The 16041-nt window shown below is 40.2% G+C and overlaps 1 protein-coding gene across 2 annotated transcripts in view; it reads left to right on the top strand.

Annotated features, from left to right (window-relative positions):
- The window catches only part of Nt5dc1 (5'-nucleotidase domain containing 1), a 114981-nt gene that overhangs the window by 83868 nt on the left and 15072 nt on the right, over positions 1 to 16041 (top strand). For both annotated transcript variants that reach the window (NM_001347463.1, NM_176968.5), the window contains 2 exons: positions 10260 to 10434; positions 12016 to 12113. In NM_001347463.1, coding sequence (NP_001334392.1) covers positions 10376 to 10434; positions 12016 to 12113 — 157 coding nt within the window. In that variant the 5' untranslated portion in view covers positions 10260 to 10375. The remainder of the gene's footprint in view (positions 1 to 10259; positions 10435 to 12015; positions 12114 to 16041) is intronic.

Raw genomic sequence — 16041 nt, 5'->3', positions numbered from 1 at the left:
GTTTCTGTTTCCAGGATCTGTGCATTGATGAGAGCATGGTGTTGAAGTCTCCCACTATTATTGTGTGTGCAGTGCTTTGTGTGCTTCGAGCTTTAGTAAAGTTTCTTTTATGAATGTGGGTGTCCTTGCTTTAGGAGCATATATATTCAGAATTGAGAGTTCATCTTGGTAGATTTTTCCTTTAATGAGTATGAAGTGTCCCTCCTTATCTTTTTTGATAACTTTAGTTTGAAAGTCGATTTTATTTGATATTAGAATGGCTACTCCAGCTTGTTTCTTGGGACCATTTGCTTGGAAAATTGTTTTCCTGCTTTTTACTCTGAGTTAGTGTCTGTCTTTGTCACTGAGGTGGGTTTCCTGTATGCAGCAAAATGATGGGACCTGTTTATGTGACCAGTCTCTTAGTCCATGCCTTTTTATTGCGGAATTGAGTCCATTGATAATAAGAGATATTAAGGAAAATATGTTGTTGTTTCCTGTTATTTTTGTTGTTAGAGTTGGAATTTTGTTCATGTGGCTATCTTCTTTTAGGTTTGTTGAAACATTACTTTCTTGCTTTTTCTAGAGCGTACTTTCCTTTCTTGTGTTGGAGTTTTCCCTTTATTATCCTTTGAAGGGCTGGATTTGTGGAAAGATATTGTTTAAATTTAGTTTTGTCATAGAATACCTTGGTTTCTCCATCTCTACTTGAGAGTTTTGCTGGGTATAGTAGTCTGGGCATTTGTGCTCTCTTGGGGTCTATATGGCATCTGCCAATCTAGTCTCCATTAATACTGACAGTGCCAAATATTGAATGCCCTAGCCACATAGCATATACTATTCCTTCTCTTCATTTCTGTCCTGAGCATCATCTAAAGGGCTCTCTGATCCAGTGTTCTTAATCCTGTGTTGCCATGGTAATCCTCCTGTTACTACTTCCTGAGCAATATTAACCAAATTCAGACCCATAACTCAGGTGTATCAGGGATACACTCAGATTGCTGAGTTACTGGCTACAGGGGCTCCATGGAAATCCTCAAACAAACCAGGCTATTGGTTGTTCTCCAAAAACTAACAGTATGGCCCAATTGCTGAAGACAACACCACATTACTCACTGAACATGGAGAAAATGTTCACAGTACTCTGCACAGTACTGTAGGAGAAAGGTAAACACTAGCCCAGCTTCAAGCTCTGCAGTCTATAATGCTGACCTGTCTACAAGATATGCTAGTGCAATGGTGGCACAAAAGTTATGGGAGTAGCCAACCACTATCTGATTGGACTTAAGGCCTGCTCCATGAGATTGAGCCCATCCCCAACACTGCCCAGGTGGCCAAGAACTTGATGTTAGATATGGACCTAGCAGAAAACCAAATACTACTGTTCTATTAAAGGAATGTAGCAAGGTAACAACATTTTTCTATACTCATAGCTCTCTGCCTTATTCATACATCATCTGAGAATCTTCCTCCTGATGTTAGTGGGAACAAATACAGAGATCCACAGCTGGACAGTTTGCAAAGAGTGAAATACATTAGAATACTGCATCCTAAATGAGATGCTTCCATTCAGTTCCCTCCTCTCAGGGAATGCTGTGGAAGAGGAGGCGGAACATTATCAGAGCCAGTTGGGTAGAAGGCACCAAGGAAACAGGGCTTCTTAGCCTCAAACAGACTGACACACACTGAACTTACAGCCTGGGACAGAATGCACAGGTCTAAGTCAGGTGGGCTTCCAGTGCAGAGAAGGAAGAAGACACCAGCCTCACTGATAACTATTCACAAGGAAAATTTAACTTTTTTCAATAGAGTCTCACTTTTAAGCCACATTTAAAGACCAGCAGTAGATGGCCAACTCAAAACTAATTCAGTGACATTTTTAGAGGATTTTTGCCTCATAATGCTTTGTCTGGGCATTTTGATTGTTTTTACCAAACAAATCTTTTGTGTATGTACTACGGTTTCTAATTTAGTTTTGTGGGCTTTCTGTGTTTCGATGTGTGTGTCTCAGAGTCTGTACATGTTTTTTTGATCTTTTGCATTGGTTCTTTTTTCATTTGTTTTGTTCTACTCTGATTTGTTTGTTTTTAATTTATTTGATTATTGTTTAAATGCCTCTTTGTGTTCTAATGAGAGATAAAGAAAGGGTGTAGATTAAGGTAGGTTGCAAAGTGGAAAAGATCTGAGAGGAGTTGGGGAGGACTGTAATTAGAACATACTGTGGAGAGGATCTAGGAGAAGTTAGGGAGGACTGTAATTAGAACATACTATATGAAAAAAAATGTATTTTCAATGAGAAAAAAAGCGAGTGGGGATTTCTTCTGCTTGGATCTGAACAGTGTACTGGCAACCTCAGAATGAATGAATCGTAACAGCAGCCCCCAGAGGTGCTGATTACAGTCTACCTCCTATGTAGCACTTGAGCTAAGTGGAGGCTCTACATAGTTAAACTACTAAAAAGTGGTGTGCATGTGTGACTGAGGTTTTTACCTACCATACTCTCTATCCATAGGTGCTTTTACCCAGTTACCTAACACCTTGTTCAGATGCCATCTCATAGAGCCATGCCATCTTACAGATCTGCTATGCCTCCAGTTGTCGCTGTCCTCATTAGAGAACTCGTGTGTTTGGAATTTGACCATCTAATTCTTATTTTGTATTTTTCTCCAAGAATATCAATATCTACATAGTAACAATACCAGAAGGAGCAAACTCTGTTCTTCTATAGTAACTCATTGTGGGAGAAACAGGCCATAAACTCCAGATCTAACAGTGAGTTGCTTAGGCCACACAGAGCACACAGGTATTGCAGAGGGTGTGGTAAATGAATATATATAAGCCTACCTAGACACCGAAATCCTAGGGCTTATAAATCACGTGTATACTTTTCTAACCCTTTGTAGCTGGGCCAGTTAGGTTTCTTTTGTCAACTTGACACTATCTGGAGTCACCTGGGCACAAGGAACCTGAATTAAGAAAATGCCTCCCTCTGATTGGCTTGTAGGCAAGTGTGTGGAGCATTTTCCTGATTAATGATTGGTGTGGGCCAATCAGAATGGATAAGATCAAAAACTCAGGTGACAGCAGATGCTGGTGAGGATGTGGAGAAAGAAGAACACTCCTCTATTGCTGGTTGGATTGCAAGCTGGTACAACCACTCTAGAAATCAGTTTGGCGGTTCCTTGGAAAATTGGACATAGAACTGCCAGAAGATCCAGCAATACCACTCCTGGGCATATACCGAGAAGGTGCTCCAACTTGTAATAAGGACGCATGCTCCACTATGTTCATAACAGCCTTATTTATGATAGCAAGAAGCTGGAAAGAGCCCAGATGTCCCTCAACAGAGGAATGGATACAGAAAATGTGGTACATTTATACAATGGCGTACTACGCAGCTATTAAAAACAATGAATTTATGAAATTCTTAGACAAATGGATGAATCTGGAGGACATCATCCTGAGTGAGGTAACACAATCACAAAAGAACACACATGATATACACTCACTGATAAGTGGATATTAGCCCAGAAGCTCAGAATACCCAAGATACAATTAGCAAAACACATGAAAGTCAAGAAGAAGGAAGACCAAAGTGTGGACACTTTGATCCTTCTAAGAAGGGGGAACAAAATACACATGGAAGGAGCTACAAAGTTCAGAGCAGAGACTGAAGGAATGACCATCCAGAGACTGCCCCACCTGGGGATTCATCCCATAAATAATCATCAAACCCAGACACTATTGCAGATGCCAACAAGAGTTTGCTGACAGGACCCTGATTTAGCTGTCTCCTGAGAGGCTCTGCCAGTGCCTGGCAAATACAGAAATGGATGCTCACAGTCATCCATTGGATAGAGCACAGGGTCCCTAATGAAGGAGCTAGAGAAAGTACCCAAGGAGCTGAAAGGGTTTGCAGCCCTATAGGAGGAGCAACAATATGAACTAACAGATCCCTGGGACTAAATCAACAATTAAAGAAAACACATGGTGGGACTATGTCTCTAACTGCATATGTAACAGAGGATGGCCCAGTGGGTCATCAATGGGAAGAGAGGCCCTTGGTCCTGTGAAGGTTCTATGCCCCAGTATAGGGGAATGCCAGGGCCAAGAAGTGGGAGTGGGTGGGTTGGGGAGCAGGGTGAGGTGGGAGAGAATAGGGGATTTTCGGAGAGGAAAATAGGAAAGGGGATAACATTTGAAATGCAAATAAAGAAAATATCTAATAAAAAAAATGATTGGTGTGGGAAGGCAAGTGCACTGTGGGCAGTGCCACCCTTGGGCAGGTGGTCCTGGAGGTATAAGGAAGGTGACAAATGACCTCAGAGAGTAAACCAGTGAACTGTGCTTTTCTTGTGTGACCTCTGTTCCAGTTCCTGCCTCTAGGTTCTTACATTGAGTTTCTGCCATAACTTCCCTCTCTGGGGAGATGAGCTGATGAAATAAACCCTTTCCTCTCCAAGTAACTTCTGGTCTTAATGTTTAATCAGGACAATAGAAAGAAAACTAAGACAGTAGCTTTGGAACTGTAAAGGAAAGGAGGCTTCTTGGCTTATCAGCGGTTCATTAGAACCATAGGAATAATTTTTCTAAAGGAACCTTGTGACAGCCTTTTTCCCTACATGAATTCACTAGTTATAGATCACAAATTGGAACAACTAAGATATCATGCTAATTTGCATAAGAGTAAACATTTTAAAGATAATTGTTCCCAATAACATTTCAGATAGTCAAAAGTTGGGCCAGTAAGATGGCTCAATGTTTAATAGAGTAGACACTTGCTGCCAAGCCTGACAACCTGAATTTGGCCACAAGAACTCAAAACTAGTTTCCATAAGTTGTACTTTCTTATTTGTACCACACACACACACGCACGCACACTCACTGAAATATACAAAGCATAATAAACATGTGACGGTTTGTATATTCTTGGGCCAGGGAGTGGCACCATTTGGAGGTGTGACCTGGTTGGAGTAGGTATGTCACTATGGGTGTGGGCTTAAGACCCTCACCCTAGTTGCTTGGAAGTCTGTCTTCCACTAGCAGCCTTTGGATGAAGACTTAGAACTCTTAGCTCTGCCTGTGCCATGCCTGCCTGGATGCTGCCATGCTCCTACCTTGATGATAATGGACTGAACCTCTGAACCTGTAAGCCAGCCCCAATTAAATGTTGTTTTTGTAAAACTTGCCTTGGTCATGGTGTCTGTTCACAGAAGTAAAACCCTAACTAAGACAAAACAGCAGTTAGTATGTGCAAGTTTCCTTTATCATGAACAGAGGTATACTTTAGCCAGTAAAGATACTTTAAAACTAAGATGCCCTCAATTGCAGAAAAATTTTTTGAATGTGAATATTTGGACCAGTTTTTCTTAACCTAATGTCACCTTATAAATACTTGAAGATCTTCAAAACATACCCCTATTGTGGCCCAGCCCAGCTGTGTCAGATCTTCAGGGTGAGGCATAAGTATGTGAATTATATTACAGAGATATAAATAAAGAATTGTTAAAAGTATATTTCAGGCTGGGCAGTAGTGGTGCACGCCTTTAATCCCAGCACTTGGGAGGCAGAGGCAGGCGGATTTCTGAGTTTGAGGACAGCCTGGTCTACAGAGTGAGTTCCATGACAGTCAGGGCTACAACAGAGAAACCCTGTCTTGAAAAAACAAAAAAACCAAAACAACAAAAAAAGTATATTTCATGTTTTTCATTATATTGTTTACTTCAATTTTGGGGTCCTTTTTTTAGTATTTTATGTAGCATACTAATTTTTCTCATTCATCCATATGTGTTTACTGAACAATGAGTCATTAGAGCAGCCCAAACTACAGAGAGACTGTATAATATCCTTTGCTCTATATAAAATACACAAAAGAAATTTGCCTCTTTCATTCTCCAGTAAATATCTCTGTCTTTCATAGACAAGCTTTTTTTTTCCAGAAAATAATTCCTTGGATCATCTCCACAGCGTATATATTTTAACAGCCCACAGGTAACGTATTTAGCGTTTTACCAACATACTGGTAGAGTTGGTAACTTCAGTGTCCTCAGTTTTGTTCTGCAATGGCAGCAGCAACAGGTTGGAGGCTGGTGGTGGAGGTGTTGGCATCCCAGCATCCCCAGGACCCTTCACAGCTCTGCCAGCTCTTACCCCATCACAGGAACAATGGTGATAGCTGAGTGGTGTTTGTTGACCAGGGATGTTAGCATTACTGATGTGGCACACGTGTCTGTTGAGCTAAAGCAGTTTCAGTATTAAGTTGTACCACTTTTCTCTGGCCACGAGAGGTCTCCCAACCCTTCCAATCCCAGCAGGCCACTTCTCCACAGCAGACTGTTCCAGCATTCCACCCTGGCAGGTTTTTCCAGAATGCTATAGCAACCAAGTTTTTAACATAAAAGAGCTAAACTTTTATTCTTTCAAGTCAGCTTTTTGAAATTTTGCTCTTCATTCCATTTTCACACAGAAAATACCAGCTAAGAGGGGTGGTGGGGAAGTCTGGGGAATGAATTCCATAAAGTGACAGTAAAGTAGAATTCCTTCAGCATGGAAGTGAAAATGCAGATTTCTCTGCAAGGTCAGAGCAAACAAGATTGTTGTTTTCTACCTCAGATCTGAATTTCCTGTCTTATCCAGTTACTGTTAACCTGTTGGTGTCGTATTAAGTGTGATTTTATAAGGATAGATACAGACCAGAATTTTAGATACAAATGACGTTGACAGCACATAGCAAATATAGGCATTATCTGTTATGCACAGTTCGGCAGCATGCTACAAGTCATGTTATTGCTTTGAATATAAAGACATAATGTTCTTGTATTTTCTTCTATACTCATCTAGCATTCATGCATTGATTGTCAGCTTCATGCCAAGCAAAATATGTGTGTGTGTGTGTGTGTGTGTGTGTGTGTGTGTGTGTGTGTGTGTGTTTCATGCCTTCAAAGTTTAGTCTCTTGGGGGAAATCACCGAACAGAAAACTTACAATTTTGTAATTGTCCTTTAGTAAGAATATGTTTGGAGGACAGTAGAGAGGGCTAGGCACATACAGGCTTTTGTCACTGATGCTAACAATCTGAGTTCATCCCTGGGACTCACAGCTATGGAAGGAGAGTGCTCCCCTCTGTGGTCCTCTGACCTCCACTTGTGTGCCATGATAAGGGTGAAGACACATACACACACACACACACACACACACACACACACACACACAGACACACACACAAAATAAAAAACTTTAAAATTTTTTAAATCTGAATAATGTAGTTTAAGGGGTCTAGGAAGATAGCTTGGTAAATCCTAGTCTTGCAAACATTATGAACTGGGTTCAATTCCCACGCCCCACACCTTAAACCCTACACACCATGGTACTGATAAGGTAGAGACAAGTGGGTCCCAGGGACTCACTGGCCACCAGCCTAGTCTACTTATAAGTCTCCAGGCCAGTGAATGTTGCTGAAAAATATCTTCTGGCTTCCATATCCACATAGGCGCACGCGTGCAGACACACACATCATTTAAGGTTGCAAGGTGTGTCAGTCCATGATCTTTTGTTGCACACACAACTTGGAGTTTACCATTGTCATCTGTTTAAACAGCGTTCTTTTTTTAGTTTGTCCCATTCAATGGCATACGAAAGGGTAACTCCAATACTAATGATCTCCCCTGGTTAACTTGCCTTCTTGGGTTAGACCTACTAAAAGTTAGTAATAAAGTTTCCCTAGATAATGAATTTAAATTGTGCTATTTAAATGTATATGCTTTTTCTATCCCTTGTAAATGTTAACACTAATTTTAATAGCAATCTGCGTGTTGATCGCTAGAGGGCAGTAGGCACACATAGCGCAGGAAAAATAATTTCTGAACACAGAGAATATTGTAAATGTTTTTGGCATGATGCATAATAAATCTTTGTTTTCCAGCTGTAAAGTTTATTTGTTACAAAAGTTCATGCCACTCTTGCATGTAAAAGCTTCTCTGAAATTACTTAAGTACTTGAGGCCAATACTTGCTCTTGGCCATTTGCATTTGACGTTTTCTCTTAACAGCCTTGTATTATTTACAGAATCTTCTCGTCATTGAAGAACAGAAAATATATTTTAATTTTAAGGTTCATTGAGTAGCTTCTGAAATATTAGTGACCCAGAAAACTGCACACATGTCATTGAGGGACCAAATACAAAGAGAACTATGCTAAAAAACAAAACAAAACAAAACCTTTGCCTTCACACTTGATGTTCCGATATCTGATTGGTTTCTCAATACAGCATATTCTGTCTTGTGCAGTGTTCTAGTGCAGTTGCAATGTTCTTGTGGTATATTGTTTTCTGCATCAAGATGCTTAATGCTGCTCATAATAGGTCTTCTTACTGTATAGTCTACTACTAAAATGATTTTATTTCACAAGAAAATTTCATCTAGAGGTTTATTAATTAAATGGATTGCCCTGAGACCCTCTGATGTTATCAGGAGTCCAAGTGTCTCTCATATTTCTCTTCTCAACCCTTGATTTGTTCTCTGTGCGGAAGGTACCAGATACAAATTTAAGTAGAGTTTGTTGTCATGGCAAAGTTGAACAGAGAAACTTAACCCTGTTTTCAGTGGTTTCCAGGGTCCCTGACTCCTACCCTGCTTTCTCTGCATCTATCTGATAAATGGAGGAAATTATCAGTGTGTGTGGACAGAGAGACCAAGATTCTACTGGGTATCCAAGGTCCCTGAAAGGAGGATGAAACTTCACGTGTATTGTAGTATTCTCCAGCAAAGAGGAGGAAGGAAACGGACATGGGCAGGCAGGAAGCAGTATTTGCTACTGTTTCAGGCTTCGTTTTTATTTGCTTCACGTAGAGACTCTTTTGACATATTGTCCTGATAGTCTTTAAAGTGTAGCCTTCATAGTCTTTTTCAAAGATTTATTTATTATTATAAATAAGTACACTGTTGCTGCCTTCAGACATGCCAGAAGAGGGCATCAGATCTCATCACTGGTGGTTATGAGCCACCATGTGGTTGCTGAGATTTGAACTCCGGACCTTCCGAAGAGCAGTCACTGCTCTTCCCCACTGAGCCATCTCTCTAGCCCCAGCCTTCATAGTCTTAAAATGAAACTTTTTTTTCCTGCTGTTTCATGTGCATCATTGGACAGAATTTCAGGGATAGCCCTTATCTACAAAACCTCTTATTTTTGTCTTTGCACTGTTCTTCTCCTGGCATTAAAGAAGCTAAGAATTTTGCGTTCCTTCCATGATTATTAGTACCACTGTGCTTAGAAAACAGTCTTTCTAAAATGTGCTACAAAACTGGTAGCCTTTCAACAAGATCTGCAGTTGCCTGATGCTGTGAGAGCCAGGTCCAGCAGCCCCATTTTAGCCATCCCTGAGTGCCTTCGTCTTCTCTGGTAGCTTTGCTCTGGCACCTCTCAGTAGCTGTCACCTAGCTATATAGGTCTGTATTTCATCTGACGTTCACTACTGTGCCTCTGAAGGACACAGTTGGCTGATTAGCTACTTCATGACAAAGATGGGCTCCTGGTGCATATCTAAATGTTTGATTCTTATCTGTTCTCAGTATTTGTTAGGTATTTATTAATCAGCTTACTTCAAATACAATGTTTCCTGTTTTTGACATGCTGATGATAGTACACTATATTATTTTAATAGCATATCAATTCTTGTGAAAAGTATGATCAATTGTCATGACATTTTAAAAGTAAACAACAAATAATATTTGATAAAGATTTACATTTGTTTTCCATTATGTGTGTGCAGTGTGTCTGTGTGGGGTAGCTGCCCCTTAGTGACAGTGCTAAGAGCAGACGACGCTGGGTCTCTGGGGCTGGAATTGCGGGCACTTTACGAGCTGCCTAAGGGGAACACGAGTCTTCCACGAGAACAGTACTACTCTGAACATCTCTGTAGTCCTAGAAATACTGTTTTAAAAACAATGTTTATAAAAATGTTAAAAGTATTTTTAAAGTGTTTAGACCAGGTGTGGTGGTTCATGCCTTTAACCCCAGCACTGGAAGGCAGAGAGACAAGCAGTTCTAGCCAGCCTGGTTTATATAGTGAGTTCCATAGTAGCTAGGACCCCCTTTTTTTTTTTAAAAAAAAAAAGGAGTTATTATTAATATAATGGCTAGATTGTTTGAACCTAATCTTTATGCCTTTTGTTTTTCTTTGAAAGCTTTGCTTTCAAAGTTTAGCTTTGAAGACATATACTTGTCTGAGATTAGACTAAGTTTTAAAACATTTTTATTAAAGATATTGCCTTTTATGTTTTTCAGAAAATTGTGGATTCTTCTTTCCGGAAATAAAAAGAAATCTAGGCAAATATGTGCACCGCTGTCCTGAGTCTGTAAGAAAGTGGCTTCGACAGCTGAAGGACGCTGGGAAAATTACTATGTTGATAACTAGTTCTCACAGTGATTACTGTAAACTTCTTGGCAGTTACATCCTTGGGTAAGTGAGGAGCCATTCATTCTTCATGGATGTCACTGTTCGGTGTTAGGTGATCACTAGGACTGACGGAGAATATAGTCCCTGACAGATTGTAGGGTGCAGCCCTGTATCCATTTCAATGCAGATGTGTGCCCTGTGCCGTTTAGCAAAGCCAGAGGTGGGATTAACATAAAATCAAGGCAATAGATTTTGAAAAGAGATAGACATCTTCAGGCCCTTCTTTACAACTTCCTGTGTGCCCTGGGCTATAGTTTATAACTTCTTTAAAGCCTTACTTTCATTCTCTTAGAACTAGGACAACAATTCCTTGTGACTATGAGGGAATGTTTAAATAAATAGTGTAGAGTACATGGTAGTTATACATAGTGCACAGAATAGTATGAGCTTTAATGATTGTTAAACTTATGTCATTCTTGGCAATACCAGGGAAGGCCCACAGTCAAAGCAGGAGTTCAAAGAGGGTTCTTAGATTTCTTCTAAAATTTCAAATCTCAGCAGACACAATTGCCTGAGTGTGCACCAGGCTGTAGCCCCTCAGCTTACCTCCATTAACAATCTTTAGCCCAAGGATCTCTATGTTCTTTCGCATGTGTGCTGATTTAGTTTGTTCTGTAGCATACTTACCTGGGAATGGGTTTTCTGCTTTCTAAAAAATACATAGGCAGTTATCCTTAAAGTGAATGAAGGCCAGTCCAGTGTCAGCCACCTGGGGAGAGCACCTCTCCTGAGACATTTGCCCTCCTGGTGTAGAACTTTGCATCGGAACATACAGGGCTTTCAGTTCCCACCAGGATAACCAAAATCCTGCTTCTACTCTTGAGTTGTAGTCTTTGAGCTTTTCATTTACTAACACATTCTGGACCACTGTTCCTCTGGGGTCATGATGAGGCCTAGGGAGACTTTCATCAGATAGTCCTTAGCACATAGTACACACTGATACTGTCATCTAAAAATACTTACAGGACTATACTAGTTTTCAAAATAAAGTACCTTCCTCATATTTTGAACACTGGCAATTGTCACTCGGATGAATACAATGCTGCTTTCTGTAGGGCCTGTATAGTATCAAATCTATTGAGTCTTCAGACTTACATGTAATTCCTCAAATTTGAAACCATGGGCTATTTCCAGCTATTAGAGATTCTTGCTCACCATGGTGTTTTCAGGAGAGAGTGAGTTCTGAGTCTAGGTCAGTACAGCTTCTGTGTTCGTTCTCTCTCTACCTCCCTCTCCCCCCCCCTCCCTCCCCCTCTCCCCCTCTCTCCCCCTCTCTCCCTCTTTGTCTCTTTCTCTCTTACTCTTTCACTCTCTGTCTCTGTTTCTTTCTCCTTTCCCTTTTTCTTCACTTGATTTTCTTTTGTTATATTTGTGCTTTAAGTAATTTTCATATTTTCAGAAAACCTGGCTAGCACCCATCCACCTTCTTCTAGTGTAGCTTCCAATTTAAAGTGTGTAAGATGACCATAGAGCACATGAAAGCTAATCTGGGGTTGAAGGGTTATACCCTGATAAACTGCTTAGGCAGGGAGGAAGTTCTGCAACTTTTCTAATTCCTTAAGGTAAACTTACTTTGCATTTTAGGGAGGATTTTGCAGACCTTTTTGACATTGTGATTACAAACGCATTAAAGCCTGGATTCTTCTCACATTTCCCAAGCCAGAGGCCTTTCTACACACTCGGTAAGTTGTGTTTAGTTATTTCTATAGTTGTGTTTTGTTATTTCTATCTTTGACTAACCCCAAGTGCAAAACACTTTGTAATGGGGACATCATTTCCCCTTAAGAAGAGAAGGAAAATGTAAACCTATGTTTACCTTAAACTTTACTCTGTATCTCATGTTATATTGTTTAAGTGTCAGCCTCTCTCTGTTTTCAATGACGAAGGGCATGGATCTCACCTGAATATTAAGGTCTAAGTAATACACTGTATGTGCTTGAGGGAATGAATTAGTAAGTCAGAGTCAACCATTTTGGGAGCAAAAGTTTCTACAGAATCCACAAAGATCAAAACAACAAAAAAGCAAAACAACACAGGTACATGTGTACGTGCTCACATACAAACATGAGTCCATACACACATACATATGCATGCACATGCCATGTGCACATGTGAGCACACATGCACACACACACACACACACACACACACACACACACAACATGTGCTTTTTCTGCAACAATCCAGGCATTCAAAGAAGGCCAGGAAGAATTGTCACACTTGTCAAGAGACTGATGGAGAAACAAGGTTGCAGGAAAAGACCAGGCCCTTTGCAGTTGAGAAAGAATGATCAGAAGCAAGCTGCTCCTCACAGGTGCTCTTAGAGCTTCCTGGAAGAGCATTTGAAAGACGAAGGCCATCAGGATAGATGAGTGGCAAGACTGGGCAAGGTGAATGTCAAAAAGTTTAATTGTCATCTCTGTGTGTGACTAGATCTTGAGTCAGCAGGATATGTTGTAGAGATTTCCATCTCTGGGAAGAATCTTAAAAGGAGAAAATGTCATTTTTTGTTGTTGTTGGTTTTAGAGATTGCAGCCCATGTTACTTGGCCATATTATTTTGGGCTTATGGCACATAGACCAACATGAAAGGGTATGGAAAAAAAGAAAAAGAAAAAATAGACCATTGTGGAAGGAAGTCTAAGTTAGGGTTTCTGTTGCTGTGAAGAAACAGCATGACCATGCCAATCTTCTTTTTTTTTCCCCTCTACTCTTTTTTTTTTATAATTAGATATTTTCTTCATTTACATTTCAAATGCTATACCCAAATCCCCCTATACCCTCCCCCACACCCTGCTCCCTAACCCACTCACTCCCACTTCCTGGCCCTGGCATTCCCCTTTACTGGGGCGTATGATCTTGGAAAGACCAAGGGCCTCTCCTCCCCTTGATGGCCAACTAGGACATCCTCTGCCACATATGCAACTAGAGACACAGCTCTAGGAAAACATTTAATTGGTTTTAATTGGGGCTGGTTTACAATTTCCAAGGTTCAGTCTGTTGTCATCATTACTGGAAGCTTGCTGGCATGCAGGCAGACATGGTACTGGGGAAGTAGCTGAGAGTTCTACATCTTGATCCACAGGCAGCAGAAGTAAATGCCACACTAGGCCTAGCTTAAGTATCTGAGACCTCAAAGCCCACCTTCACCGTGACAAACTTCCTCCAACAAACACACACCTACTCCAACAAGGCCACACCTCCTAATAGTGCCACTCCTGTGGACCAAGCATTCAAACACATAAGTCTATGAGAGCCAAACAACTACAAATGGCATGTGGCAGAACAAATCTGTTCCTTTAGTGGCTGCCAGGAAAAGGGGAGTGGAGTTTCCTAATATAACTTTCAAGGGCCTGATTCCTTCAAGCCCCACCTCTAAAAGCCTTCTCCCTTCTCAGTAGCATTGGCTACCTATGACTGAACCTTTAACGAGAGCTGTTGGTAGCATTTAAGATCAAGACCATAAAATTCTTGCCATACTAACTTTCAGGAGGCTTTTGGTATTGCTCTATTTAATTGTTGAGTATCCAGAGATAAACACGGGACTATCTAAGCCTATTGCTATAAAAGTTCCCCTTGTAGTGCTTCTCTGCAGAATTTGTTCTAGATGTATGTTACCACATTGGATTTGCAGCGTAGTGTGATAAAGAATGTCATGCAAACTGTCCTTTCAGTTATGGTTATCAAAGAACGTCAGAGTTCATTAAACATATGTTATGAAAGAATTGCAGATCTTAAAATATACACACATTGGAGCTAGAGCGATAGCTCAGTGGTTAAGAGTACTTGCTGCTCGTGATGAGGACTTAGGCTCAGTTCCCAGGCTCCCAGCTGCTGCTAAGTCCAGTTCCAAGGAACCTAGCACCTCTTCTCGCTTCTGCGAGTACAGCGTATAGGTGGTACACACATACACTTACACAAGTAAATAAATAGACCATAACTATATATATATATGTATATATATATATATATAATAGAAAATAAATATAGCATATATTGTTTTATTTTGTCTTTCAGAGTAGAGACTCACTGTGTAACCCTGGTTGATCCTGAACTAATGCAGAAGACCAGGATAGTCTCTAACCTTATAACGATCTTCCTGCCTAAACATAACATTTTTCAAAATTACCATATTTATAGTCCTAGAAAACCTTTTTTAAAAGATCTTACTTTCCCTAACTGTAGTTCTATTTTATTAACAGCTGAAATTATATATTTATGATGTATACCATGATACTATAGCATATGTGTGCACTGTGTAACGGATAACTCAAGCCGTTTAACACATGTATTATCCCACTTAAAACCCACTTTTCCAGTGTACATTCCGTTCCTGCTAAGGCTGGTCTCCAGAAACTGTAGTAGATCTCCTGCACTCATCCTTCCTACAGTTCATCTTTGCTGAGATTTCTCCACTCTCCCCCTCCCCCAGCCTCACTTACCCATGACTTTAGTCTGACTACAGATCAGCTGTACATATGTATTCTGCATATGAATGAGTTCATACAGTACTTGTCTGTCTGTGTCTGGTTTATCTCACTGAACCTTATATCCACCAGGCTCACTGATGCTCTTACAAATACTATCACTCTCTTCCTAAGGCTGAACAATACTTCATTGTGTATATTTTATTGGTTATCCACAACTGCAGATTCAACCAACCTCAGGACTAAACTATTCAAAGAAATTGCACAGGCACTGAACACAACATGTGTGTGTTTTTTTTCCTTGTCATTCCCTAAGTAACACATTATAACAACTCTTCATGTATCTTTTATATTATATTAGATAATGTAAGTAACTGGAAAGGTGATAGGAGAGTAGATTGATAAGTTTGTAGATGCAATGCTGTTTTGTGCTAGGGACCCTAGGAGTGACTCTGAAACAAGCCTCCTGTGAACGCTGAAGGATAATTATATACATAGACGTTTTCCTTAATTCCTTAATTGATGTGGTGTGGCTTTGTATATTGACCATTGGGAAAATGCTGTAATGAACATGGTGGTGTGGATATCTCTTCTATATGCTAACTCCCTATTCTGTTGAGTACTCAGATGCATGAGTGCTGGATTCTATGGTAGTTCTGTGTTTGCAGTGCCAAGGGTAAGACGCCAGCCTTCATACATGCTAAGCTCACTGGTTGTCCTAGCCCTATTCAGTTTTTGGAGGAATCTCTATACTATACTAATTTCATTTTACTCAATAGTATGCAAGAATTTCTTTTTCTTCATGTCCTTACTATGTTGTTTGGGTTTTTTAAAATAAGAAAACAAAGGAGTAAGGTGATATATCCTTGAGCCTTTAATTTACCTTCTCTCTTGACTAATGATGATGGAGTTTTTCATACATTCATTGGGCATTTGTATCTTTAAAAATTGCTCCCTTGGGTTCTTTGTCTCATGGATTTTGTTTCTTTTCTATTGAGTTGAGTTCCTTATGTGTTTACCACTTTGGCAGTGGGACCTGGGAGAACAAAGTCTAAAAATGAGGTGGACTAAAGTCTCATGCAATATTCAACCTCCAACAGCTACTGGGGTTACGATGAATCACATGAGTAAAGTTTCCATGCATTCAAGCTGCATATGATCACAAGGACAGGCCGCACATGGCA

The sequence above is a fragment of the Mus musculus genome, chromosome 10, assembly GCF_000001635.26.
Source record: "Mus musculus strain C57BL/6J chromosome 10, GRCm38.p6 C57BL/6J".
Classification (NCBI taxonomy): Eukaryota; Metazoa; Chordata; class Mammalia; order Rodentia; family Muridae; genus Mus; species Mus musculus.
The sequence above is the reverse complement of the archived record's forward strand: the minus strand, read 5'-3'. Positions and strand labels throughout refer to the sequence as shown.